The following is a 26,159-nucleotide window of genomic DNA, read 5'->3' as shown; positions in this document are numbered from 1 at the left end:
AAGCATAAATTCCATTCTAAAGATAGTGATGTCTTTTGGTGGCAGAAGAAACAGACAGAAGAAATGCTGGTTTGGAGAGCTAGCTGGTGTCTTGGTGGGATCGTCTGTTGATCAAAGTAGGGTCTCTGATGTCAACTTGAGGTTGTGAGAATCACAGGTCAAAACCGAGAGGAGACCTTAGATCCTTTGTTTTAAGGCCAGTCATGCTGTGTTGTTTTGCATGTCTCGGTTCATCCTCACGCGATGCAAACCTTTGCAACTGCACATTCCCATCTCCCATCCTTGCATTCTTTCTATTGTTCCTCAGCTGTCATCAAAGAGAACCCAATAAAACACAGAACTGCATATATCTGCTGGCACGCATATGGATGAAAAACACAAACAAGTTTACAGTATCTGGACAGTGTGAAGACGCCGTAGAGAGATTTGGTCTCCAGAAAAACCACCTGCACCTACATCAAGCCCGGCCTAATTAAGTCCCGACTTCCTGTTTTCAGTCGTGGAGCTGTAATTCACGCCGGAGTCATGACCCATTCATCACAGTCAGCCTTAAGGGACTGTGAGTCAGTCAAGGCCACCTGTTAGTAGTAGCTACTGGAGAGCTATTCATTCTGTCCTCCGTGATGCACAGAGGTCCTTACATAGGCCAAGAAGAAATCTAGAGGCTGAGAGCAGCTTCCTGGTTGCCCGATAAAATATCTGCCTTATTCATTGTAAAATTTACAAAACAAATGCCTTTCACAAAAACAAATAATTCCATTTGTTACATTACAAAATATGAACATATCCCTCAAAAATTAAACAATGAAAGTGTTCTGACAAGTTGTGATTGTCCATTGTTAATGTGATGAACTACTTACCCTGCTGGGGGCAGATGTTTGAACTTCACCATTACTGACACGTCCACTACAAATAACCCCGGAACAAGCTAGTTAAAAACAACTGCGAAATGGCAAAGACAAGTGAAGGGAGCTCAGAGAAAAGGTCAAGCATCATTTGTTTGCACAATCTTCCACAGTTATATTGTCAAAAAGATTAAAAATGGAGGAAACAGAGTCAGAAAGACCATCGGTAGACTTGACCACAAAATAATTGCACGGATTGCCTCAGAAATGAACAAGAATGACCAAATACTAGTGGTGTGTGATACTGCAAGATTTGGTATCGATCCGATACCTAGTAAATACAGGGCCACTATCGCCAATACTGATACCGATATTGATGCTCCAGACTAAGCTTTTTAGTAGTTGGAAGGTTTAGAACAAAGGTAAGGTGCTGTATATGGTCGTCCACATCTGGAATGAAGATCGGATTGTAAATGCTTTCAGGGTGTAAGAATCAGACTAATTCCTGGGTAAGTTTTCTGTGGGTCAGATGAGGAAAAATCTGGGTTGCCGATGAAATCACCAAGTGAGGGAAAACCTCCTTAGACAATGTTAATTTTTAACAGTTTGGTCAATGTTTCTGCAATACTTCTGTCACCAAAATAGGAAATGCTCTTTAAAGATGCATTTTTACATAATTCCCCCCTATATTATTGTCTTTGACAGTAAAGTGTGTTCCACTTGGTCCCACTTGGTTACAGTGAAACACTTCACTAGCTGAACATTTGCTTATTGACAGACACTACATTCACCAATGTTCCCCAAACGCCTCACAGTGCCGGTAGATGCTGCTCTGACAGCGCTAGTCTTCGTAATTGACATACAGGAGAGAAACTGAAACTAAAGTATCGCTCTGATTACACTGGTATCGTTCAATATCAATACCAACGCTGGTATTAATATTATTAATATTTGGATCGATCTACCCACCTCTACCAAATACTGCTCAGTTCACAGACCATTATGGGTACAGACAAAAAGTCATGTGGCATAAACCATTCTTAACCTTAAAGAATTATTTTTTCAAAAGACCATGCACAGACAGAGCAGTTCCAGATGAATCCAAATTCAGCTTGGAATCGGATAGCAGAAAGTTTGCATGAAGAAAGCTGGGGGGAGGAATGCAAACCAGACTGCATTAGTGCTGACTGATGACTCATCTAAATACGAACAAAAAAGTAATTGCAGAAGACTGCACCAAATGTGATGAGTAAGAAAAATATTTTATGTACATTCACCATGCAGTCACGCTGCAAACGTGATCTGTCAGATGGAGCCCTGGATACACGAGATATGCAATCACACCATTCAGCCAATCAGATGAAGCCGCATCCAGCTGACAGCTACCATCGGATTAATTGGAGTCAATCTGGCGGCGACTGCGAGGTTTCTTAGCGATGTGGCTGAGGAAGGAGCAATCATGAGGAAAATGTCAAGAGATGCTTTTCTTGAATTTAGGAGAAAATATATCAAAGGGAGTAGGGGAAATGTTTAATTTCTAAGAGGTAGAATGTGTAAATGAATGCTCTGTCTGATTAGTTGGGTATTAATGTGCAGTTAAATTTTTAAAAGCATGTTCAAAACAATAAATTAATTTAGTTTGTTTAGGCTCTTGACTGTTTGTAGTCTATGTTAGCAGCAGAAAGACATAAGAACTGTACAGCTAATATGCGCAGTTCATTTAGATACAAGTCAAATGAAACTGACGTTATTGCTAATGCAGATTTTACTCACAACAAACAGTTTTTTAAAAAAAGATCTGAAAAGTTTCAAGCTGTTTTCCTTCTAGTGTAAAATCTACCAGCCACCTTTTCAAAGACTGTTTTGCCCTGGAGAAATTTAATGATTTAGAACGGCTCTCCCGCAGCCCTGACCTAAATCCCATAGGTTCATTTGGGATGCCATGGAGGGGAAAACAAGTCAGTTTGTCAATGCACTAGAGTGGATGAACTCAGAGCTTTAGCTGAAATGTGGGAGAAACTTTCATTATCTCTTTTACAGAAATTGGGTGATTTCATAAACAGACAGTTATGCAAGCAGGAGAATCTCCAGTGAAACATGAAAACATCATAAGTGTGATCTTTAGTGAAGCCACTGTTGGTTTAATTATGAACTATAAACTATTTTATCATCATTTTAGACCTAACAAGCATCTTTCTGGGATATATTTAGCTTGACAAGTGTGCTTGAGATGTCTTCCTTTAAATAATCCAATTATCTTTGGCATTTTATATGCAATGCAATGAAATGTATACATTTAAAGTGTGGATTAAGCATCCAAATACCTTCCAAGACCACTGTATCTGTCAACCTGCAAGCACTGAATAGTTGTTTTACAGTACTAGGTGGGTCTGCCCAACAGTAATTTATTCAGATGGGTGATAAATTGAAGGAAAAATCTGAAAAAATGAGTTGAAAAACAAAATGATGCAGGCACTTCTGTACAGGGCGCAAAGAGTCCTTGAATTCTTTGGTGAAAATGATGTGAATTATACGCTGTGGCCTTCACAGTCATGAGAATTTAACCCAACTCAGTGTGGAGGAGTCTGGAGCTCGTCACACATGAGGGAATATGTTTTGGAGTAATGGCATTCAACACTCCAGGAAAATCTGTACCAAGAGGCACTGAAGCAGTTTTTTTTAACCTTTGGTTTCATTTTGACTCACTTTAGTAGAAACATAATTTCATCACATCATTTTGCGTTATTTATTCATCTATAGTTGTGTTTTTATGAAATTTATGTCTATGAAATGTCAGAGAATTGTGAAAAATGATGCATATCGCTGTACAAATACACGTATTTTACAGTGATATCAAACAGAGACGAGCATCTAATTGTCTCATTAGTAAAGATGGATTTTTGTTTGATATGGGACTACAGGGATGAACTGTTTGTTCATCTAGTAGTCAATTAATTAACTGATCCTGGCTGCTGCACACATGGTATTAGTCATCATCCCTTAATGATTCTCAAAGTTTGTTTGTCATGGTGTCTTGTGAGCATAAAAAACTGCAGTGATGGGATCTAATGATTATTAGTAGACTATGAAGCAGAATCCGCACAAGTACTCCTCTCTAAAAATACTGGAACAGTGAGGCCACTTCCTTTATTTCTGCTGTAGACTGAAAACATTTGTGTTCAAATGATGAATATGAGACAAGAGATCAACCTTTCAGCTTTTATTTCCAAGTATTTATATCTGGATCTGATACACAACTTAGAAGAAAACATTGTCAATCCACCAAGGAACGCAGCATCTTTATCTGACGATCGGCGTATGTCTGTTAGTCTGCCTGCCTGCCTGCCTGCCTGCCCGTCCGTCCGTCTGTCTGTCTGTGCACAACATTACTCAAAAATGGATCAACGGGTTTGGATGAAATTTTCAGGGAAGATCAGAAATGACACAAGGACCAACTGATTAGATTTTGGCAGTGATGTGGCTTATAGTCTGGATCTGCGGATTTGTTAAAAATGTCCATATCATTGTGAGATAGCGGCTCGGCGTCACTGTAACCATGACAACAAGTGAACACTACTGATTCTAAATTGTCCGTAGGTGTGAATCCAAGTGTGATTGTCTGTCCCTATTTGTATCCCTGTGATAGACTGGTGACCTGTCCAGGTGTCCCCTACCTTCACCCTCAGTCAGCTGGGATAGACTCCAGCCCCTCATGATCCTAATGAGGATTAAGGGGTGTATAGATGATGGATGAATATTCCAATACTTTTGGAGGGGGAGTGAATGTAAAAACTTAGTCATCAACTAAGAGTTTTTATTCTACTTGAAATCAATCGAGGCCACAAAAAAAAAGCAGCGTTAGTCTTCAGTTTCAAAGTAAAAGCAAACATTTCTTTCTCTTCTCTCACTGTAACATTGGAATGGGAGATAAGCTGCATCTGGACGCCTTGTTGAGCTCAGCTCTCTGCAGATGCCTCGAAAATGGAGCACAAAAATGACGACAACAACAAAAGTCCTACATCATGCCTGCTCCCTGTGGATGCGGGAGCAGATTAAGCATTTGACAATGTTTGAGCCATGTGTTGCTGCGGCTGCATGTCTGCGTGGTTTCTGACATGTATGCATTCGTATGCAGAAGGGAGGGAAGAAAAAAATCACAGAATGTGCTAGAATGAGAAAACAGAGGCCTGAGCAGCCCTCAGTACCTGTCAGAGACTCCAGCGTAAAGGCAGCGTGTAGTGGAGCTGTTTAGCCTGTGAAGGTTGAGGTTAAATGGAGTTCAGTAAGTTGCATGCTCTATGTGGTGAAGGCTAAAGAGCTGAGAGAGGCAACTCCTCTGGGCATCCAATCTGCAAAACAGCAGAGGCACATTTTGCAGGAAGAAGAAGAAGAGAAGCCGCCGGAGAGGGAAGGACAGGGGAGTGAATTAGGGAGGAGAGGACGGAGGGAAACAGTGTGAGGAGAGAAATAAATGAGGAGGTGGCAGCTTTTATCGAAGGAAAGCCAAGATGTTATCGTAATTGCAAAGCGGCCACAGTGAGATGATGGATAGTCTATAGGAGGCCAGTGACAAAGAGCCAGAGCAGAGCCTCTAGCTCCAGTACTTGGCCAGTTTACATGGATCCTATATGGACCTTAGAGTTTTATAGAGAAACAGAAAATACAGAATTCTTCATTTTCATTTTCTCTCATTTAGAACTGGTTTTTATCTGATTGCTTTTATTGAACTCTTCCTTCCAGGCAGCAAATAAACATGAAGATGAGATAGTTTAATACTGATGATGGACATTTTATTGAATGAAGTCCAGTTTCACTTAATTGTGCTGCTCTGGAAACTCTTCCTTGTCAGCAAGCTCTGACAAAATGCAATCATATGCTAAGCATTCTGTCCTTAAAGCATTTTGGCAGAGACTTTATATTAGTATGATGGATTTTCTTGAGGGCTACAGCTACTGATTAATCTGTATTTTATTGCTTAATTGTTTGGTTAACCCTCCTAACTCCAGGCTGTTTCAGGGTGTTTTCTGCTACTGTCAGATTTTTACTCTCTGCTTCTGCACCTCCATACAAACAGCACAATAATGATCACTCAACCATGTCTTCTGTGCATTAAAACGACAGTTATAATCTCAAAATTGAATTACTTTGATCATTTATTTTTGCATAAATTAGAAGAACCTGGAATCAACAAGTACAACTTTTTCTCCCAAGTGCAAACAACACTGGGAGAAAATGGTGACTCAAAAAGAGTCAAAAATTTGTCTAAACTAACAAATTTGTCCAAAAATTATTGAAAAAAAATGTCCAAAATGACACAAACTCTCCCGAGATTACCGACAATCTGTATAAAATACAAACACAAAGAAGTTAAAGGTCAGTGGTGACAGAAACAGCGAGTTAAGTCACATTTCTGCGATTATTTTCAAAGAATGTAGATTAAATTTCTTCGAGTAGCAGTGTCTTAAATTGAACGTCTTTTCAGAAAACATGAAAGGCAGGAAAACCTTCTTCTGCTTTGAAAAATGGTGAATAGGATGTGATTTACAGTTTCATCTTTATGCTACATGCAAAGACCATTTTTTGTTGTCCTTTCTACCAAGGGAACAGTTTATCTGTTTAAAATATTGCATTTTTTTTTCCTCTTCTAAAATAATTAAAGGAACTCTCTGTATATTGTCTTATGTGACTTTGAACACAACTTTATAAAGTCCTAACCTTCATGATTTCACAGTGATATCATCAGGGGTGTCACAGTTTTGTGCTCACAGACCACAAAAACACAGAAAACCTGAATTTTCAAACTAGTGCAGGGGTGTCAAACTCATCTTAGTTCAGGGGCCACATTCAGTCCAGTTTGATCTCAAGTGGGCCGGACCAGTAAAATCACAGTAGGACCCCCCCCCCCCCACCCACCGCGACCCTAGTGAGGATTAAGCGGTGTATAGATAATGGATGGATTAATAAATTGTACCCGTCACACCTGTTCATAGCCTCAACATCTTATTTTCTCTACAAATCTGCCAGATTGAGCCTGAGGTAGATGAAAAGCAGGTTCTGGGCCCCGTCAGCGATAAATGTGTGGAACCTGGAAACGCTTTTTGTAGTGTGTTTGATAGCCACTTACAGTACGGTGTTATTGAACATCTCTGCCGGTGCCTCTCAGGAGAAGCTAAATTAAATACATAACTAGATCAGATAACTTTACTCCAAGGAATACAGTCGTAATAAGAAACTAAAAGCTTTTCTTTGTGTTGTAGAGTTACTGTGTGGGAGTTTGAAAAGAGGAGTGAAGGTTAGAGAGTCTTCGGCTGCATTTAAATCCACTTTATTGTACACTCACTCACAAGTTTATCCGTTTTCTAATTTTTTTAGTGTTTTTTTTAATATGGAAGTTTAATCAAATTAAACATTTTAAGCCAAACCGCAGAACATTTAAAGCTGAATAGAGGGGCCTTAAATGCAAAGAAATTAGTAATTTAATGAAAATGTCATAACTAATCAAATTAAAGCGACCTAATCATGACTCTATGTCTGCATGGATACGTCTTCTTTAACCTAAAATCATCCCATTTATGGTTCGTTTTGAGGTTTGTTGGTACAAGGTTTTACATATGGATTGCCCAAAGATACTTGTCCAAAGGAGCATTAAATTCACCGACATTACTCTAAAGTTTAAAAGTGAGTCACTCCAACTTGTGATGACAGCTATAATGACCCAGAATAAACTTTTACTTCTGTTTTTTTACTGTGAACTTAAAATTTTGGGATTTTTTGGGCTTTAAACTCAACAGAATGAGGAATGTAAATCTGTTGCTGTAGGTTTTGGGTTTTTGTTACATTTTATGGACAGAAATAACAACTTCAAATCCCGGGTACCTTTTCTGCTTGCTTAATTTTTTGTTGTTTTTAATTTTAATCTTAATTTTCATTGCAAATTGCAGTCACCATAAAGATATTCTTTTCTATCCTCTTCTTATCTCTGTAGCACCAGTGTCAAAGGCAAAAAGTTGATTTTTTTTTTTTAATTGTTAAAATAGTGCAAGAATTCTCGCTATGTAGTGAAATCTATCTAGAGGACTTTATTATGAGTCAGGAGGCAAAATCTGAAAATAAGACTGTCAGACACCACTTCCATCTGGTTGCTTTCTTTGGGCAGCCATCTACATGTAGTTTTTTTGTGAGGACATATAATGCATGTTAGTAGATAATAATAATAATTGTACTCAACATTTTTCATTGCGTTGTTGCACTATTTTAACAATTTTTAGATTTTTTGTCTACTTTTTGCCTTCAATTGACACTGGCTCCAGAGAGAAAACAAGAGAATAAAATAGAAAAGAACATCTGTATGGTCACTGCAATCTGCAATGGAATTTAATAAAAGTTTCCAGTTTATTCTGGGTCATTATAACTGCCGTCACAGACCAATCAACTGTCACAGAATTGGAATTTATTTACACTATTAATGCAGAGCTGAAATGATTAATCATTAGTCATTCAGTCAATAGATATTTAATCAGCAATGTTGGTCATTTATTTATGATTTTAGATGATCAGTCGATTAATCAAGAAAATAACCAACAAATTAATCAGTAATAAGAATCATTTGTTGCAGCCCTGCGAAGACGAAACGCACAATCAGATATTAAAAAGTGCCAATTGGGGATGGATAGATAGATAGATAGATAGATAGATAGATAGATAGATAGATAGATAGATAGATAGATAGATAGATAGATAGATAGATAGATAGATAGATAGATAGATAGATAGATAGATAGATAGATAGATAGATAGATAGATAGATAGATAGATAGAGTCTTGTCAGGAGTGGCTCTGACAAAGTAGTGGGAAAGTTCTACACAAAGAATTCTATCACTTAAACAATATGGTGGAAAAAGAAATAGAAATTGTACAAATAGGGAGCAGTTTAGGCCTGGAGTCTGATGTGTTACAGCAGAGTGAGTTTCAGCACCACGGACAGAGACGGTCTTTACTGCTGAGCCGAGCGGAGTCGTGTCCTGAGTGCTGATCAGTCTGTCCTGGATCACAGAGACCTCCAGTCTGTCCTGGATCACAGAGACCTCTAGTCTGTCCTGGATCACAGAGACCTCCAGTCTGTCTTGGATCACAGAGACCTCCAGTCCGTCCTGGATCACAGAGACCTCCAATCAACCAGGCCTCTTGATCTGCTGGGAAAAAAAGCCCCGGCAGTTTTTTATGTCACTTTTTTGGTGCACCAATGACACATTAATGAGGAGAGCACATTGTGCAGATCCAGGCACAAATTCCATTTAATTTAATCATCCCATACATCCAACGTAAGCCAAAAGCTCAAATCCAATCCCATTAAAACTACTGTTACAACTGTGGCCGGGCCGGCGAGGAGCTGGTTATTATTGATGGCCGAATGGATTCGAACAATTTCTTAATCAGCACTGATTCGTCATGTGGCCCACACCTGTTCGGATGCAGGGAAACGTCTTTGAGGGGCTGCAGACAGGCTCATATGAGAACAAATTCCCTTCTCCCACTCACCCCTGGTTTACATAAAGAAGAGAAAGAAAAAAAGAAAAAACAAAAAAAGCAATAACAATTTTCAAAAAAGCCCTTCACTTGATTGTATAGCAAACAAAGTTATATGGATGTTTTCAGATGGACACGGGTGTTCTACATATTCAAAGAAAAGGGACCAGGTCGCTCAAAAGTTTTCCAGGCAGTTGTCTCGACTGTATCTCAGTTTTTCTAGCTGCAGCATAGAAAGCATTTCCCTAATTCGGCCGTCAAAACGGAGGTTTATCAGATTTCCACTGGAGAAGGAGAAGTCTATGGGCCATTAATGAGGCGAAGGGACAGTGATCTCTGGAGAGGAACCCCAAAGATCGAGATGAATGGAGAAGAAGTTATTAACTTCCTACACATGTATGAAAGGACCAGAGATGTTCTTTCAGAAACTAATCAAAGACTGATTCCAAAACGTGACTCTTGTCCAGATTGGACTGACATTAGGATGTATTTTTGCAAGCTTGTCATTTGAGTAATGTAGACAATGTCTAATGTCTAATACAAATGGAGGAAGTGTGGATGTTTTCCAGACAAAGTTGCCAGGACTCCTCAGAGAGATCCATATTTAAGTCCTGCTCCTATTCTGATTTGGTTTTCCTCCATGAGAGTGGGCTGATGTTTAGTATCATGGTGTCTATCTTAGAGATGTTACCTTTTCTATCAGGGTTTAAGGCCAGGATGTCGTCAACAACATCTTAAACAGGAGCCATTTAGGGTCTGCAGTACTTGTCATTTTTGCTTTTTAACTCTCGTGTCGTGCTGCGGGTCAAATTGACCCGTTTTAAAGTTTGAAAATGTGGAGGAGTAAAAAACTATTTTCACAGTGAAACTTCTGATGTCCACATTTTTAACATTTTTGGGAAATTCTTGAATATTTTTTGGTGGAAAAAAATGTTTTAAAAAATGTTTTTTTTAAGAACATTCACAAAAAATCAACCAAAATCCAGCGAATTTTGCTGGATTTTGGTTGATTTTTTGTGAATGTTCTTAAAGAAAATGTTAGAAGTTTTACTAATATATATTTAATCACTTTGGATATTTTAAGGGTTTTTTTTAAAGTTTTTAACTTATTTTTTGAAAATATTTACAAGAATTTTCTTGCCAAACTTGGGGGATTTTTTTTTAAATAAAATTTTTCAGGGAAACTTAGAAGGAATTATTGGAATTTCCTTCCTGAAGGTTTGTCAAATTTTCAGAAATTTAGGGATTTTTTTGCTGAATTTTAAATTATTTTTTTCAGACAAGAAAACTAGATTTTTTTTGTGCTCATAAATGAAGATAACAGGACGGTTAACTAAGCTGCATGCAGAAAATTCAAAGTCAAAGTTGATCTTTAACTTTCTAACATTTAGCTGCTGTTAAATAATCATCCAGACACACATATTTCATACCTACGCCATCCCTCTGTGTTTGTTTGACCTGCTGTCCTCGGCATGTCCTCCATGACATGCATGGGATGGCTATTGACATGGTTATTAGTCGGTGTAATGACGACTATGCCCATGCATGTAAATTCTGGCCTGTTTAAGTGTATCCATATGTCCATGACAAATGAGGTTACTGAGCAGTTAGCGCACTGACTCGTGTCCGTACAGCCTGGCATCACAGAGGAGCCGCTGGCCGCCGTTTCATCCTGGCCCCGGTCAACCTATCTGAGGTCCAGAACACAGGATGAACGCGGCTTTTTGGACAATAACACGGCAAAAAATGTCACACTTTTTTTTTTAACCCTCGTGTCGTCCTGCGGGTCAAAATTGACCCGTTTTAAAGTTTGAAAATGTGGTAAAAATATATATTTTCACAGTGAAACTTCTGATGTCCACATTTTCAACATTTTTGGGAAATCTTTGAACATTTTTGGGTGGAAAAAAAGAAATGTTAAAAATGTTTCTTAAGAATATTCACCAAAAAAATCAACTAAAATCCAGCAATTTCACTGGATTTTGGTTTATTTTTTATGAATGTTCTTCAAGAAAATGTTAGAAGTTTTAATGATATATATCTAATCACTTTAAATATTTTTAGGATTTTTTTTGGAAGATTTTTACTAATTTTTTGAAAATATTTATAAAAATGTTCTTGCCAAATTTGGGGGATTTTTTTTTTAAATAAAACTTTTAAGGGAAACTTTTAAGGAATTATTGGAATTTTCTTCCTGAAAGTTTTGCAAATTTTCAGAAATTTGGGGGGGGGTTGCTGAATTTTGGGATTTTTTTCAGACAAGGAAACACTATTTTTTGGTGCCCGTAAATGAGGACAACAGGAGGGTAAACTGGGGTTCTGTGATTCCCCTCGAAGCTTCGCTCACACTTGTGTCTCCCCTGTTTTAGTTACCACTCGGGCTGTTCCACCAAATTGTTTTTAATAGAATCCTTCACAAACGGTCCCTGCATTTGCATCGCTCGCACACTTGCGGGAATCCAAATTGTTTGGAAATTACAGCTCTAACAGTGTTGAATTGCGCCGTTCCTCTGTGCACCTCCCATCGTCTTTCCTGTTTGGAGACTGTGTTGTGTTCTCCTCCCTGCAGAGCGATGGGAGCCCAGCGGAGATGAGATATCAGCTCCTGCTTCCAGTACAGGCTCGTGTGCGCTAACACACTGTGGAAGCAGAGAATATTTCCTCTTGTACACTCTCCCTCTCTGATTCGTGGACAGTATGCTTTGTATAAATGTTTCAGGCGTTGACCCAAATCAGAGGAAATAACAGGAATGAATTACACACCGTTTGTAGAGTTTATAACTAGTCTTGCTGGTTAATCCACCTGCGCCTGAACTTCGAGAGCACCAGCTGCTGTTATTTACTTATTTTCTAGTATTTTGAAGAATTATTAAAGACTAGATTCAAGTAATAGCTCAGGATATTGGTCAAGGACATGCTTGAAAAGTTGATAAACCCACTGGCTGCTGCTAAATGGAAACTTTTGTTGCTGTGAAAAAAGTCTTTCTAAACACAACTCTGCTTCTTTTTTTTGAAGTCAGCATAGTCTAAAAGTGTCATTTTAGAATTAAACCATCTTTCCTAGGAGGCAGATCTTTTTTTTTCCCCCCCGAGTAGCACTTTTGAAGATGTAAAAGCAGCTGAATGAGTCAATATGAGTCCTGCAGTTTGTTAGATTAATGTGATAGACTGCAGGAACGGGCCGAGGCACGGAGGATGAACCAAGGCTTCCATTACCTGATTGGAGGGAGCTTTCTGAAGGAAGAAGATGAGATTTCTTGCAGTGGGAACGCAGCCCAAAACTTAAGTATGAGCTGGAAGTCTTCCTGGACACACTCTGGGGTTCTTCTTCCTCTGGTGGTTGCTGGGAGGGCAGGTTGGAGTGACATTCTCCGAGGCTCACCCTATTGTGTGGGTGACAGGAAAAGCACTTTTAGCAGGAATATTTTCAGCCCTCTGGGGGGATGTGATGGCGAGGCTTTCACAGTCGGTCAAAGATAGCTGGGGCTTTTTTTGGTTGTAATGCAGAGGCGTGTCTGTGTGTAAATGTGTCATGTGTCATGTGCTTATGGATGCGTGTCTCCGGGAGTTATTATCTGTATTTTGAGTCGTGCTGCAGAAAGAGTGGTGCCCATTTTCTGGATGAATGGTCACTAATTACTGTCCAGATAAACAAACATATATGTATTTAACCCAACAATTCCTAAACTCATGGTGTGTTTTCCTCTGTTGTCATCTGCGTCCGTGTGCTAATCACCATGTCGCGACATTTAAATCCTATTTAGATGACAGTTGGTGTGTTGTTTGCTTCTGTTTCTAGCACGCACATCTGATAAAACCACACATGAAGCAGATCAGCTGAGTTTTTGAGTGTTAAACTCGAAATAAATAAAAAATATGGATTTTTTTTTCAACCCAAACTTTAGCTTTGATTGTTTATCTATGAATACTGCAGCTTTATTATGACAGCAAATCATTAGCTTTTATTTTAGGATTAACTATTGAGAGTCTGTTAATTCCAGATCACACGACCTGCTCATTTTGTTTATTTTTTTGTCATTTTCAGTCCGTTTTGTGAGCATTTTAGGTCTTTTTGTGGTCATTTTGTGCCTTTTTTGTGGCCGTTTTTAGTCTTTGTGATAATTTTAGGTGTTTTTGTGGTCATTTTGCAACTTTTTGTAGTTATTTTGTGTGTCTCTCATCATTTTGTGTTTTTCTGTGGTCATTTTGTGCATTTTTGTGATCATGTTGTGTCTTTTTGTGGTTGTTTTGTGTGTCTTTGTGCTCATTTTGTTTCTTTTTTGGTCATTTTCAGACCATTTTTTTGGACATTTTAGGTCTTTTTGTGGTCATTTTGTGTATTTTTGCGTCCTTTTTCAATCTGTTTGTGGTAACTTTAGGTGTTTTGTAGTAATTTTGCAACTTTTTGTAGTTATTTTGTGTCTTTTGTCATTTTGTGTCTTTATATGATAATTATGTGTCTCACTGAGTCATTTTTGTGTTTTTTTGTGGTCATTTTGTGTCTTTTTCAGCCTTTTTTGGTCATTTTGTGTTTGTCAGTTTGTGTCTCCCTGTGGTCATTTTATCTCTTTTTATGCTAATTTTGTGTCTCATTGAGTCATTTTGTGTTTTTCTGCAGTCATTTGTGTTATTTTATAAAATTTTATGATACCTGTCAACTATGTTACAAAAAGTCCTGCAATTACATATTGACCCTAGTAAGAAGTTGCTCTAACATTTGACCTCATGAAAATCTAAACAAAGAATGAGGCTTTTATCAGAAACTAAACTAAGTCCCAGGTTGTTCTCGTTGTTGCTGCAGCGACGGCTTCCAAGCAAAGCCTCCCACTAGTCCTCATTCTCAACACCAACATATGGTAATAAACAAGGACCTCAGGCGTTTCCTATTGGCTACCGGCCTCGCTGACATCATTCCACTCGCTCGCTGCCAGTAGCCCACACGCTGCTGGTTCACACTTTGGCTCTAATCACTTTGATGATCTGGAGGCTTGACCTTTGCAGACTCATGTCAGACTTACACCACGATACCCTGTCTTCCCAGAAATCACACTCGCTGCCAAACGAGTTCCAGTAAGCAGTGCACGTTAGCCTGAGTCATTAAAGCATTGTTTTTGGTTTGTTTTTGCCAACAAAGTATTAATTTGTGTTAATATGGATCCATTAGTAGAGTATGCAGTGGTTTTTTTCTTTGGTTTTCAGGGTAGGTTGTAAAATGAGACTGCTGTGCTCTACGCTGGGCTTTTATCTGAGAAAAGAGCATTCATTCCTGTTGTAATGAAGCACATTGTTGTATGAAAAATGGAAATGGACAAAAATGAAAAAGGAAAAAAAAAGAAAAAAAAAATCAAGGACATGACCTGTGTGTCCTCAGCGGTGCTTATTGTCTGTCTAATTAATTTACGGCTGGAGAATCGTCCGAATGCATCCTATAATGAAACTATCGTGAGGAGAGAAGCCATCTTTTGCTCATTAGAAACTGCACTATTTATATTTTGTTGAAGTTCAATGAATATCTGTATGCAAATCTGTGTGTAGTGTACGTTTCTTTGCTTCATGAGGTGAAGTTTTTGAGATATTACTAATATTCCCATGTGGAGTGAGCCTGAATGGAGTCATTTTGTGCAGATGCTCATTATTATTTTTAATAAATCACTCTCCAGCTGACCACACCATTCTTGAACTCTCCCTCTCATTCACACTCCTGTCATGGTGCATTGCTTCAGCCCTTCTGCTCCTCGCCGTCTCCCTGCGAGTTGTTAACTGTGTGCCCTGACTGTGGCCGGGCCCCCGAGGCAGCGGGGCTACAGACAGATGGCAGCACAGTTGCAAAGCCAGGGGGGTAAAGCGAGGAGGTTAGCCGGCGTGGCAGCGGGCGAGGAGGTGCTCCGTTCAAGGGCACATTGTCGGTTGCCTGGGTGGAAGGAGCGATGGAGCTGGGGCGAGAAACCGAGGTTTGGTGGGGTCTGCAGGGATGATAGAAGTCAAGCGTAGGTCTGATGTTATTTATAGCTGCCGTAGGAGCAGTGAAGCACACGTTCAGGACATTACAGGATGTACAGGGACTCATATTTTAGTTTTTTAGACATTGGTTTGGTTTCAAGGTGCTCAGCTCTGTGGGAATGGACTGTGATTTATAGTGACATCAATGGAAATTTATTGATAATGGGTCTATATATAAATGCAGGACTTCTTGTATCATAGTTGACATTTTTGCTGTTTTCAGGCCTAAAATCAACATTACCAAACACCACATGGCATTTTTAGACAAAGATTCTTCTAAATATTATATATACAGTTGAGTAAAATTGAAATTGAAAATTATTTCTAAAGATATTGTAGTAAACCTGTTGACTACTTTATATTAAATAACTCAGAAAGCCTTGGAGTCTGGCCAGTCTTTTCTTCAGGAGGAAATGACATCATGTGGAGCAGGTCATGTGATCTGGAATTAACACACTTCCTGGAGAGGTGTTTTTGTAATGGGGAACTTAGTGGAAAGTGATTTCTTGGACACAGATTCAATTTGTTGTTTTGTGCTATAAAATAACACAAATAGACACAGAAAAACACAAAATGACTCAATGAAACACAAAATTATCATAAAAAGAGACAAAACAACCACACACAAACTGATAATGACCAATAATGACCACATAGAGACACAAACTGACAAACATAAAATGACCCCAAAAAAGGCTCAAAAAGACACAAAATGACTCAATGAGACACATAATTACCATATAAAGACACAAAATGACCACAGACAAACTATCTGAAAATGACCAAGAAAATAACCAAAATTAGCACAGAGACACACAAAACAACCACAAAAAGACACAAAACAAAAATGCACAAAATGACAAAAAATGACCACAGAAAAACACAAAATGGCTCAATGAGAGACATAATTATCATATAAAGACATAAAATGACGAGAGACACACAAAATAACTACACAAAGTTGCAAAATGACCACAAAACACCTAAAATGACCACAAACAGACTGAAAATTTCCACAAAAGGGCACAAAATGTCCAAAAACGCACAAAATTACCACAAAAAGACTTAAAATGCCCACAGAATAGTCTGAAAATGACCAAAACCCCCCCAAAATGAGCACAGAGATGCACAAAAACAACCACAAAAAGACACATGAACACAAAAACGCACAAAATGACAAGAAAAAATGCATGCAAGATATAGCTTATGCACTTGAAAAGTCCCTCAATTATATATTGACCCTGATGACAATGCTAACATGCTACATCATTGCGCTCACAATCTTAGTTTAGCATGTTAGCATGCTAACATCTGCGAATTAGCATGAAACAGGCATTTGCTCATAAACTATAAACACTTTGTTACTAAAATTTTGACAAGATGTCGGTGCTACAGGAATAAAAATGATCACAAAAGCTACTGCAAATCATCCTGAGACGTATTTCAATATTTATACCAAATTTAATGGAAATCCAACAGTTGTCAAAACATAAAGAGATCAACAAAGTCTTTAAGATTCATCCTCTGTGGACCATGAATATATATATTTTTTAAAAGTTCAGATACTTCAGGTTTGATGAGGTATTTTTAAGGCTCAGTGAAATCTTTAACTGCTGATGAATCTGCAGAAAAGATAAGATAAGATAAGATAAAGTTCTTTATTTCTCCCCACTCCAGGGGAAATTTACATTGTTACAGCAGCTTATGTAACAGTAGACATAGTGATAAGAATAAAAGAATAATAGAACAATAGTAATAATATTTACAATATATACAAGGGTGACAGATGAGGGTAAAGTGGCTTAACAGAAAAAATAAAAATAAAGTTTAAAAGTGCAGAGATGTGCAGTGCAAGAATGTCAGTGCAAATTTTATGGTTTGGGGTGGTAATGATATAGTCCAGTTTATGTTAACATCAGCCAGTGATGCTGATGTTGTAAAGTCTTATAGCAGATGGAATGAAGGACCTACGATAGCGCTCTTTCTTGCAGGGTGGATGTCTTAGTCTGCTGCTGAAGGAGCTGCTTAAAGACCCCACAGTGTCATGCAGTGGGTGAGAGGGATTGTCCATGATGGATGGAAAAAGAGCTTCATCGGAGTTGTCAAAACATAAAGAGATCTGCAAAATCTTTAGGGTTCATCCTCTGTGGACTATGAATGTTATTTGAAACATTCAGATATCTTATGTTTGTAATGCGATAATTTAAAAGGTCAGTTAAAACTTCAACTGCTGGTGGATGTGCAGAAAAAGAGCTCCATCCTGTTAGAGCAACATCAAAGTTGTCAAAACATAAAGGGATCTGCAAAGTCTTTAGGGTTCATCCTCTGTGGATTATCAATATTTTTTCAAACATTCAGATACTTCAGGCTTGTAATGAGATACTTTAAAAGGTCAGAGAAATATTTAACTGTTGGTGGATGTGCAGAAAAAGAGCTCCATCCTGTTAGAGCATCCTCAAAGTCATCAGCATTCATCCTAATGACCTAAATCCTTCTGAGGACCTTGAACGTCTGCAACATTTCTTGACACTACATGAAATAATTTAGGTACTTCCGTCCTGACCAGACTGACAGACACACAATTTCTTTAAATTGTCTGATGAAGCTAAGAAATCAACTAAAAAGGAGCTTTTTTTCTGCACATGACTTGATGTGTTTTTATCCATACAGTAAATCGTACTGTAACTTGAAGGACAAATACTATTTTCAAGGCCTTTCAGCTTTTGCTCCAGATATCTGATTGTGTTTGAGAGGTTTAAACAGCAGCTTGTGAAGCAGTCAAATAATGCACAACTGTTATCAGCCTAATTTCTATCAGTGTAAACTACTGTGTTAACGGTGGAGCACTGCTTTATTCTGATTTGTCTCTTTTTTTTGAGCTTTATAAACACTCAGACGAGTCTATCAGGTGATTCAGGAAAGCAAGGCTCCGCTTCATAGAACCTCACGGCTGGAACTAAGCCGCTGATATCATCCTCCTGCTCGGTGTGATTCCCTTTCATTAAAAAAATCTGAATAGGTCACAAACAGATGTGGCGTATTCACTGCTCTCTTTTGCTTTTTGTGGCTGTCAGTGTCAAAGCAGAACCGAGCGTTTGCCACTTCATCGCTGACGAGGCATTTATTTTTCTAAAAGTTTGCCTTTCATTTCCCTGCGTTTTGACAGGAGAAGTGTTGCTGTTGTGGGTTAGCGCCCCCTCTGTGTGCTCTGGAGGGGGGATGTGCTCGGTCTATATATGTGGGGGAGAGCTCCGGTGCTCCCGAATGTGCTGACAAGCTGGTTAAGTGGGGTGTGGTCCCTGGTGGTGCTCTGTTTTAGCCGTCCTGCCAAGTCACATTACCATATTGCCAACTTTATTCGGCCCTTAAATCACCTCTGAGCTCAAAATGTATTAATGCAGCGAGGAGTTGGGTTATAGTCGCCGGCATTCCTGAACTCAGTTATGAATTATGTTGTGTTTGCTGCTGGGGATTCAAAGCAGTGATGACTGGAATTACACTGTGTACTGACTAGTGTTAGGGAGGACTACAGCAAACAGGCGACTGGTCCACTACACGAGCATGACACGTGGATTTAATAAATCCCATTTGCATTAGCATATTAATTAGAATCGCACATCATGGTGCATGTCGTCCATTCATGCTTATCTGACGCACATTTCGATGCATCCCCGGCACATGGGGCGGATAATGTAAATCTCCACTTTTTCAACTAATTCCCATCCAGACTCCTGTCATTTCCCTCCGAATCAGCCATCCCTTCTATGAAAAATGAAGAGTTACTTGATATGCATTATAAATAGCCGCTCCGTGATTGGACGAGGCCAGATTTTCCTGCTAGCTCTTCCGTATAGCAACAGCCCCCTCCCACCTCTACTTCTCGCCTCTCTCTTCTCCCTGGAATCCCCCTTCTCTCCTCCCTCCCTCCCTCCTTCCCATCTTCTTCCCTCAGACGGATCTCATCATCCATGTGGCTTCACCGCCTACCCACAATGCACCAGGTTTTTTTTTTTTTTTTGCTGCCACTGGCTTTAGACGTGGGGGGGCTCCTCTCCTCTCCTCTCCTCTCCCCCTTCCTCTAAGCTACAGTCTGAGTCGCTCCTCCTCCTCCTCCCCCCCTCTTTCCTGGCTCCCACTGCTGCGGCAGCATCTGGATGTGGTCGCCATGGCAACAGCAGCGGGCCTGACCCCACCTCCTCTCCTCACACGCACATAGACACAACGCCTTCACCCGTCCTTACTCCCCCCTTTTCCTTCTCTTAAGCTTTTTTTTTTCCTTACTGGGTGCGTTTCCTTCAAGCTTGACCTGAATTCTGCGTGCGGCGCCACGTCTGCCACGCTGCATGTGTGGCAGCGGTGATGATAACACGGCCAGACGGGCGGACGTGGTCAACTGACCCTGTTTCCTTGAACTTCCAGGGTCAAACGGCAGACTAGAAATTACCCGCTTTAATGTCATAATCTCCTCCTGGTTTCTGCATGACCATCACTTTCCATCTCCTCTCTTCATCTGGCTGTTCCTTTCACTTTCTGTTTTGAATTTCCTCTCTTTTCTCCTCGCCCTACACTCCTCCCCCAATCACTCCCTACCCATGTGCTTCAGGGAAGAAGCAAAAGCTGCACACCAGCATGAAACGGAGTCAGCTGTATCCTCCCTCCTCCATCGCTGTACTCCACATCACACCCTGAGCCCCTCTGCAAATCTCCCCTCTCCTTCCTCCCCGACACCCCGCATCGCAAATCTCCCTGTCTCCTCCTCAGCTGATTGTTCGAACAAAGATATCTGCCTCACGAGGGCTTTCAGTTTCTGTCACAGTGACGTATGCAGCTCTTAAATACATGGCATTTATTGTACATTTCCACTTTTTTTTGGCTCTCTTTGTAGCTAGATGCAGGCGACCCAGCAGCGATGTGCGCACATGAATCTGGAGACCCACACTTTTCCTGATATGAGTCATAGCCATCGTTCATTCAGATGCAAGTTTCCCTTAAAGACAGAGGAGGGTGCAGGGTTAGTAGCTCAGTAGATGGGGACAGCTCATCAATGACAAAAAGTGAAATAATAACATCGACTGTACCTTTAGATCGCTGCAGAAGTCCATTTGTTTTCAGTTGTTTTGTAAATGAAACTAAATTTGCTGAATTTCACACTAGTTTTGTGTACGATCTGCTCCACCTGGGTCACAATGGATTTGGGCCAGGGGTGTCAAACATGCGGCCTGCGGGCCAAAACCGGCCCTCCAGAGGGTCCAATCCGGCCCTCAGGACAACTTTGTAAAAAGTAAAAATTCCAGACAAGACATTAACTGCAGATTGTAAATTTGTAAAACTATAAATTAAAATAATTTCTAGACCATGACAAGTTGCTTTGATCAGAAAGTAAAATACTAGATTGTTCATTTTGTGTCTCATTTTTTAAATATTCTGTCTTGTTTTTGTCTTTTTTTGTCTGACTTTTGTCATTTGTCTCATGTTTTCGTTGTTTTGTGTTTCCTTTTTGTCTCGCTTGTGTTTTTGTCTTATTTTTTGTCATTTTCTGTTTTGCTTTATTCGTTGTTTTGTGTATCGTTTTTGTCATTTTGTGTTTTTTTGTCTCGCTTGTGTCGTTTGTCTAATTTTTTGTCGCTTTGACTGTTTTGTCTTTTTGTCTCTTGTTTTTTGTTATTTGTCTCATTTTTGTCATTTTGTGTCTCATTTTTCTAATATTTTGTCTTGTTTTTGTCCTTTTTTGTCTGATTTTTGACATTTGTCTCATGTTTTTGTCGTTTTGTGTTTCCTTTTTGTCTCGCTTGTGTTTTTTTGTATTTTTTTTGACATTTTGTTTCTTTTTTGTCATTTTTTGTTGACACTGAGGCGTGTTTTTGAGATTGATATTAATTTTCTTAAGAAATTTCAGGTTGTTCATAATATTTTGTAAAAAGATAATTCCTTAAATGTGAACATTTTCAGATTGTACTTTTTTGCACTAAAACAAAGGAAAAATTTGGAGTTGTCATTATTTATAGGTTATTATGCTGTGATATATTATGATTTTACTGGTCCGGCCCACTTGAGATCAAATTGTGCAGAATGTGAAACCTGAACTAAAAAGAGTTCGACACCGCTGTCTTAAAGGGTTAAAATCAAATCTTGCTCCACTACTGCACACATCCTAGCTCTTAGAAGAATTGTTGAGGAGGTGTTAAACTACAAGAAGGAGGTAATACTGGTTTCAACTGACAGAAACAAAATGTTCCACTTTCTACTGGCATATAGAATTCCTCCTCCTATTGTTGAAGCAATAAAAGTTCTGTATTTCAACACTTCTGCGGTAGTCAAGACTCCTGAGGACAACACAGATCTCTTCTCCATAAACACCGGAGTACTCCAAGGAGACCCTCTAGCACCTTTCCTCCTCCTCATCTGCTTAGACTATGCACTGAGGAATGCAGTCTTGCCCTCCGATGGTCTGACCCTAAAGCGTCGTCAAAGTAGAAGACACCCTGAAGAAGTCCTCCCAGAACTTGCATTCGCAGGTGACATCGCCCTCCTGGAAAACACTCTAAGTGAAGCAGAAGACCTTCTGCATCGGGTAGACCGAGAAACAAGATGGATTGGACAAAGTTCATGCACCTTAACTCAACATCTGAGGAGACACTGCAGCACTAGATGGGTCAGAAATCGAAAAAGTTGATGATTTCCTACATCTTGGAGGCTGCACCAACACAGCATGATTTAGAAACAAAAATTGGTGAAGCTTGGGGAGCATTGCACTCTGTGTCAAAAATATGGGTATCTCCAATTAAAATGACACCAAAATGAGAGTATTCAAGGCGTCAGTGGAATCAATCTTGCTCTATGGATCTGACTCCTTGTCACTAACGAAGACACTCTCAAAAAGAATTGATGGGACTTGAACCAGAATGTTATGGAAGGTACAAAACATCTCCTGGAAATCACACCTCACCAACAAGTCACTACATGGCTCAGATCCACATTGGTCAACCATCATTAGGCGACATAGACTAGACCTGCATGGACATGTGGTGAGACACAATGAAGCAGCTGGTCGTTGCTATGGAAACCTGATGCTATCAGAAGGGCTGGAAGGTGCTAGAAGAAGACACTGGTCTGGAAGGCAAAGAACCTTTCACTGCAGTGCTGGACAGAGGGAGTTGGATGAAGAGCTTCATTCATTTCACCGATTCCGTCGGATGCAACTAACTGATCAACTGACTTGTGTTTGTTACTGTTTTTCAGTCATTTTGTAATTTATTTGCTAAACCAGCTCATCTATTTGCCGATATTTACAGTGTGTGCGTTGTTATTTTATGTGCCACCCCTAGAAAATCAGGAAGCACTTTGAAGACATTATAGAAATGCTAAAATAGAATGAAAATATGACATGCCTAACCTAACACCACCATAACAGCATGTGGTCCAAGCAGCTTCACGCACAACAACATAAACAAGCCAGAGCACACGGAACATAAAACATGCATGTCACTTGTGTTATATGTGTTGCATTGTGGGAGATGTTGCATGGATTTTTGACACCTGGTGTGACTAAAATAATCAACCCTGTTTTACCAGACAGCTGAAGCTAACGCTGTTCCTGATAAAACAGGAAGCCTGGTGCACCTGTTGGTCTTCAGGGAATTATATTTTTTCTAGTCTTATAATGCTGTCTGTGTGCTTTCATTCCCTAAAAATTTTGGATGGTTACAGAAAAGCTATTTTGACTGATGGAGGGGATTCAGGGGGAAAATAAGGAAGTGTGCCTCGATCAAATCAGTCATTCTAATTCAATCTGTTCACAGCACTCGGACTCCATCATGGTTTATTCAGTGAGGTGAGCATACTAATTGGGCCCCTTGTTTCTCTCTCTCCCCCTTTCTGTCTCCTTTCACCAACTTTTGCACATGTCTGACTGATTTTTTTTCCTCCACCCACCCCCACACTTTCAACACACTCCCGCTCCCCTTTGCGTTTTTTTCCCCCCTCCTGTTTTTTGATCCTGTTCGTCTGCACACCCCTCACCCCATTTCATCGTCCTGTAAATCCGCCCGACCGTTCTCTCCGGGCTTCTTCTTCTTCTCTCTCCGCTGCCGCTGCAGTAGAAGTGGTGGACCAGCAGAGGGTGCTGAGGACCGGCTGCCTGGTGACCGGGGTGCACACTCCACCCATCCGACGCAACAGCAAGCTGGCCACCCTGGGTCGCATCTTCAAGCCCTGGAAGTGGAGGAAAAAGAAAAACGAGAAGCTCAAGCAGAGTTCCACAGGTAGGGGGCAGGTGTTTGGGTGGAGGGTGAAGAGGATGCTGTAGATTTCTATACACTCAGACACACTGCACACCCTCATCTCTTTAGGTTAGGAGATAATGAGAGGGTGTGGGTGAGAAGACGTGGCAAGTCATGCTTGAAGCGTTTAAAATTGAGTCATCTCATCAATTTATGATGACGCCTAAAGAAGAGTTTTACACATTCTTACTTCAAGTCACACAGATGCACACATCTCCTTTGAATTTTGCTCTGAAATGCATGATTTTAATAAGGCCAAGGGGAGACAGTCAGTATGACATTATCAATTAGAATATTTTATATAGATCAGTCCAGTATTATAAAGCTAATCACATATATTAAAAAAAATTAAATAACTGTGTTACATCCATCCAACTGTGTGCCTTTCATGCATTACTATTACATTTCTACACTATCACAGTGCTAAGCATCACATTGTCTTTATATCTCATCAAACAGTCTCTTCTAACCATCTAGATAAAATGATATGACATCTGGTGCACAATCAAAAAAAGATTCTGACCCAGTTTCTTTTGTTGTAGCTAAATTTCCTTTTCACAAAGTCAGAAATTATGTGTTTTTGCTCCTTTTGTACTTTTTTTGGGTGTTTTTTGTTGAAAATGTAATATATGAGAAATAAAACCAATACAAGCAGGTATAGGTGATAAAAACTGTGCTTTTAGTTTGTTTTACATTGTGTAATGAGCAAGGAGATGCGTTATAATTATCTGCAATCATTGTTTATAAAAGAGAATAGACTGGAGGAGGGTTCAAAATGTATTTTTGCGTGCATACAGATGGAATATTGTGTTCATCAAGTATTTAGAGGAGTCTTCGAGGGTCTGCAGACACCCTCAGGATAGCAGTAAGCTTCGTTAAAGATCACACGGCGACTCGAGAAACTTTTCAGCTACATGAGACAAAGCTGCAAAACTAAACTCCTAAATTTCTACTTAACATAAAGACATAGATTTTGTAGAAGTTCGGCACGATAACTTCCGACTGTCACGTTTCCATTCCACTTGAAGCCGATAATAATAGTGATATTGATCGGTTCCAGTCACCTTATGCGTGTGCTTTTAAAAGCATCATTATATTTGCTGAACTCAAGGCTAAATGTGATGCTCTTGCTGTAATGGAGAGTGCAGTTAAATCAAGGTGACTTAAAGAGTGAATGTCATTAAAGCAGATCACAGCTGGTCACGTCAGAGGTCTGTTGTGGTGTTTCTCAGTTTATCCATCTCGAAAAAATGTAAAATCTAATGACACCGTTACTGTATAACCCTCTGAACTCACACATTTTTACTTTACGTTTGTTCATTTTTCACTGCAGCATAAAATCCTGCACCTCTATGAAAACAGCACAAGTATGGTGAGAAATAAGAAAACTCAAAATGTCTTCTGTGAAGTCTAAGAATGTTACAGAGCATTAAAAAGGAAACCTGAATTTCTTATTTTAACATCTGCCATTTGTAAACACAGCCTGCAGTTCAGCCTAGTTCAGGTGAAAAGCCACAGAATTTTTATCACATGACTACTGGTCACAGGTAATGTACTAATTGGAACACAGAATTTTTTGTATTGCATAGAATATTGCTATTGCAAACATTTTATTTTTGGCAAATTTTACAAGTAGACATGTAGAATAAAGTGATTTTGATGAAATATCACAATTTTAAGCTTAGGTTTGGTTCTATTTTTTGATGTAACATCACATAAGCAGTTCAAGGACCTCGGCAAGGTGAAAGTCTGACAATTTGTTCTGCTTTTACAGTTTCCAGCTCTGATAAATGGTGTTATTTAGTAATTTGATTTAAAGATAACAGGTCTTGCAAACCTGTCAGTGAGTTCAGAGGGTTAAGGACTGTATTCTGAGTGGTTGAGGTGCAAACATGCAGCTGATGAAACAGTTTTATATCCGTTGTATATTCTTTGATAGAAGGCTGTGTACAGTTGAAACCAGAAGTTTCAGCTTTTTTTCCCCCTCACTTTCTGACATTAAATCAGACTAAACTTTTCCTGTTTTAGGTCAGTTAGGATTACCAAAATTATTTCTATTTGCTAAATTCCACAATAACGAGAGGGAAAATTTTTTAGAGAATTTTTTATTAGTTAGTAGTCCCCCAAATTTTTGAAAATTTGCCAAACCTTCAGGAAGAAAATTCCAATAATTCCTTAAAAGTTTCCCTTGAAAGTTTTATTTAAAAAAAAAAAAAAAATCACCCAAATTTGGCAAGAAAATTCTTGTAAATATTTTCAAAAAATGAGCAAAAATCTTCCAAAAAAATCCTAAAAATATCTAAAATGATTCCATATATATCAGTAAAACTTCTATTTTCTTTAAGAACATTCACAAAAAAATCCAGCAAAATTTGCTGGATCTTGGTAGATTTTTTGTGAATGTTCTTAAGAAACATTTTTAACATTTTTTTTTCCACCAAAAAATGTTCAAAGATTTCCCAAGAATGTTGAAAACGTGGACATCAGAAGTTTCACTGTGAAAATATGT

The 26,159-nt window shown here is 39.2% G+C and overlaps 1 protein-coding gene across 2 annotated transcripts in view; it reads left to right on the top strand.

Annotated features, from left to right (window-relative positions):
- Positions 1 to 26,159, top strand: part of phactr3a (phosphatase and actin regulator 3a) — a 48,433-nt gene that overhangs the window by 7,204 nt on the left and 15,070 nt on the right. The window contains exon 2 of one of the 2 annotated variants that reach the window (XM_023266985.3): positions 23,471 to 23,632. In XM_023266985.3, coding sequence (XP_023122753.1) covers positions 23,471 to 23,632 — 162 coding nt within the window. Of the gene's footprint in view, positions 1 to 23,467; positions 23,633 to 26,159 lie in introns of both variants that reach the window. The other variant, XM_023266984.3, reaches the window with a different exon arrangement.

The sequence above is a fragment of the Amphiprion ocellaris genome, chromosome 8, assembly GCF_022539595.1.
Source record: "Amphiprion ocellaris isolate individual 3 ecotype Okinawa chromosome 8, ASM2253959v1, whole genome shotgun sequence".
NCBI lineage: Eukaryota > Metazoa > Chordata > Actinopteri > Pomacentridae > Amphiprion > Amphiprion ocellaris.
Note: the sequence above shows the minus strand (reverse complement) of the source record. Positions and strands in the feature narration are given on the sequence as shown.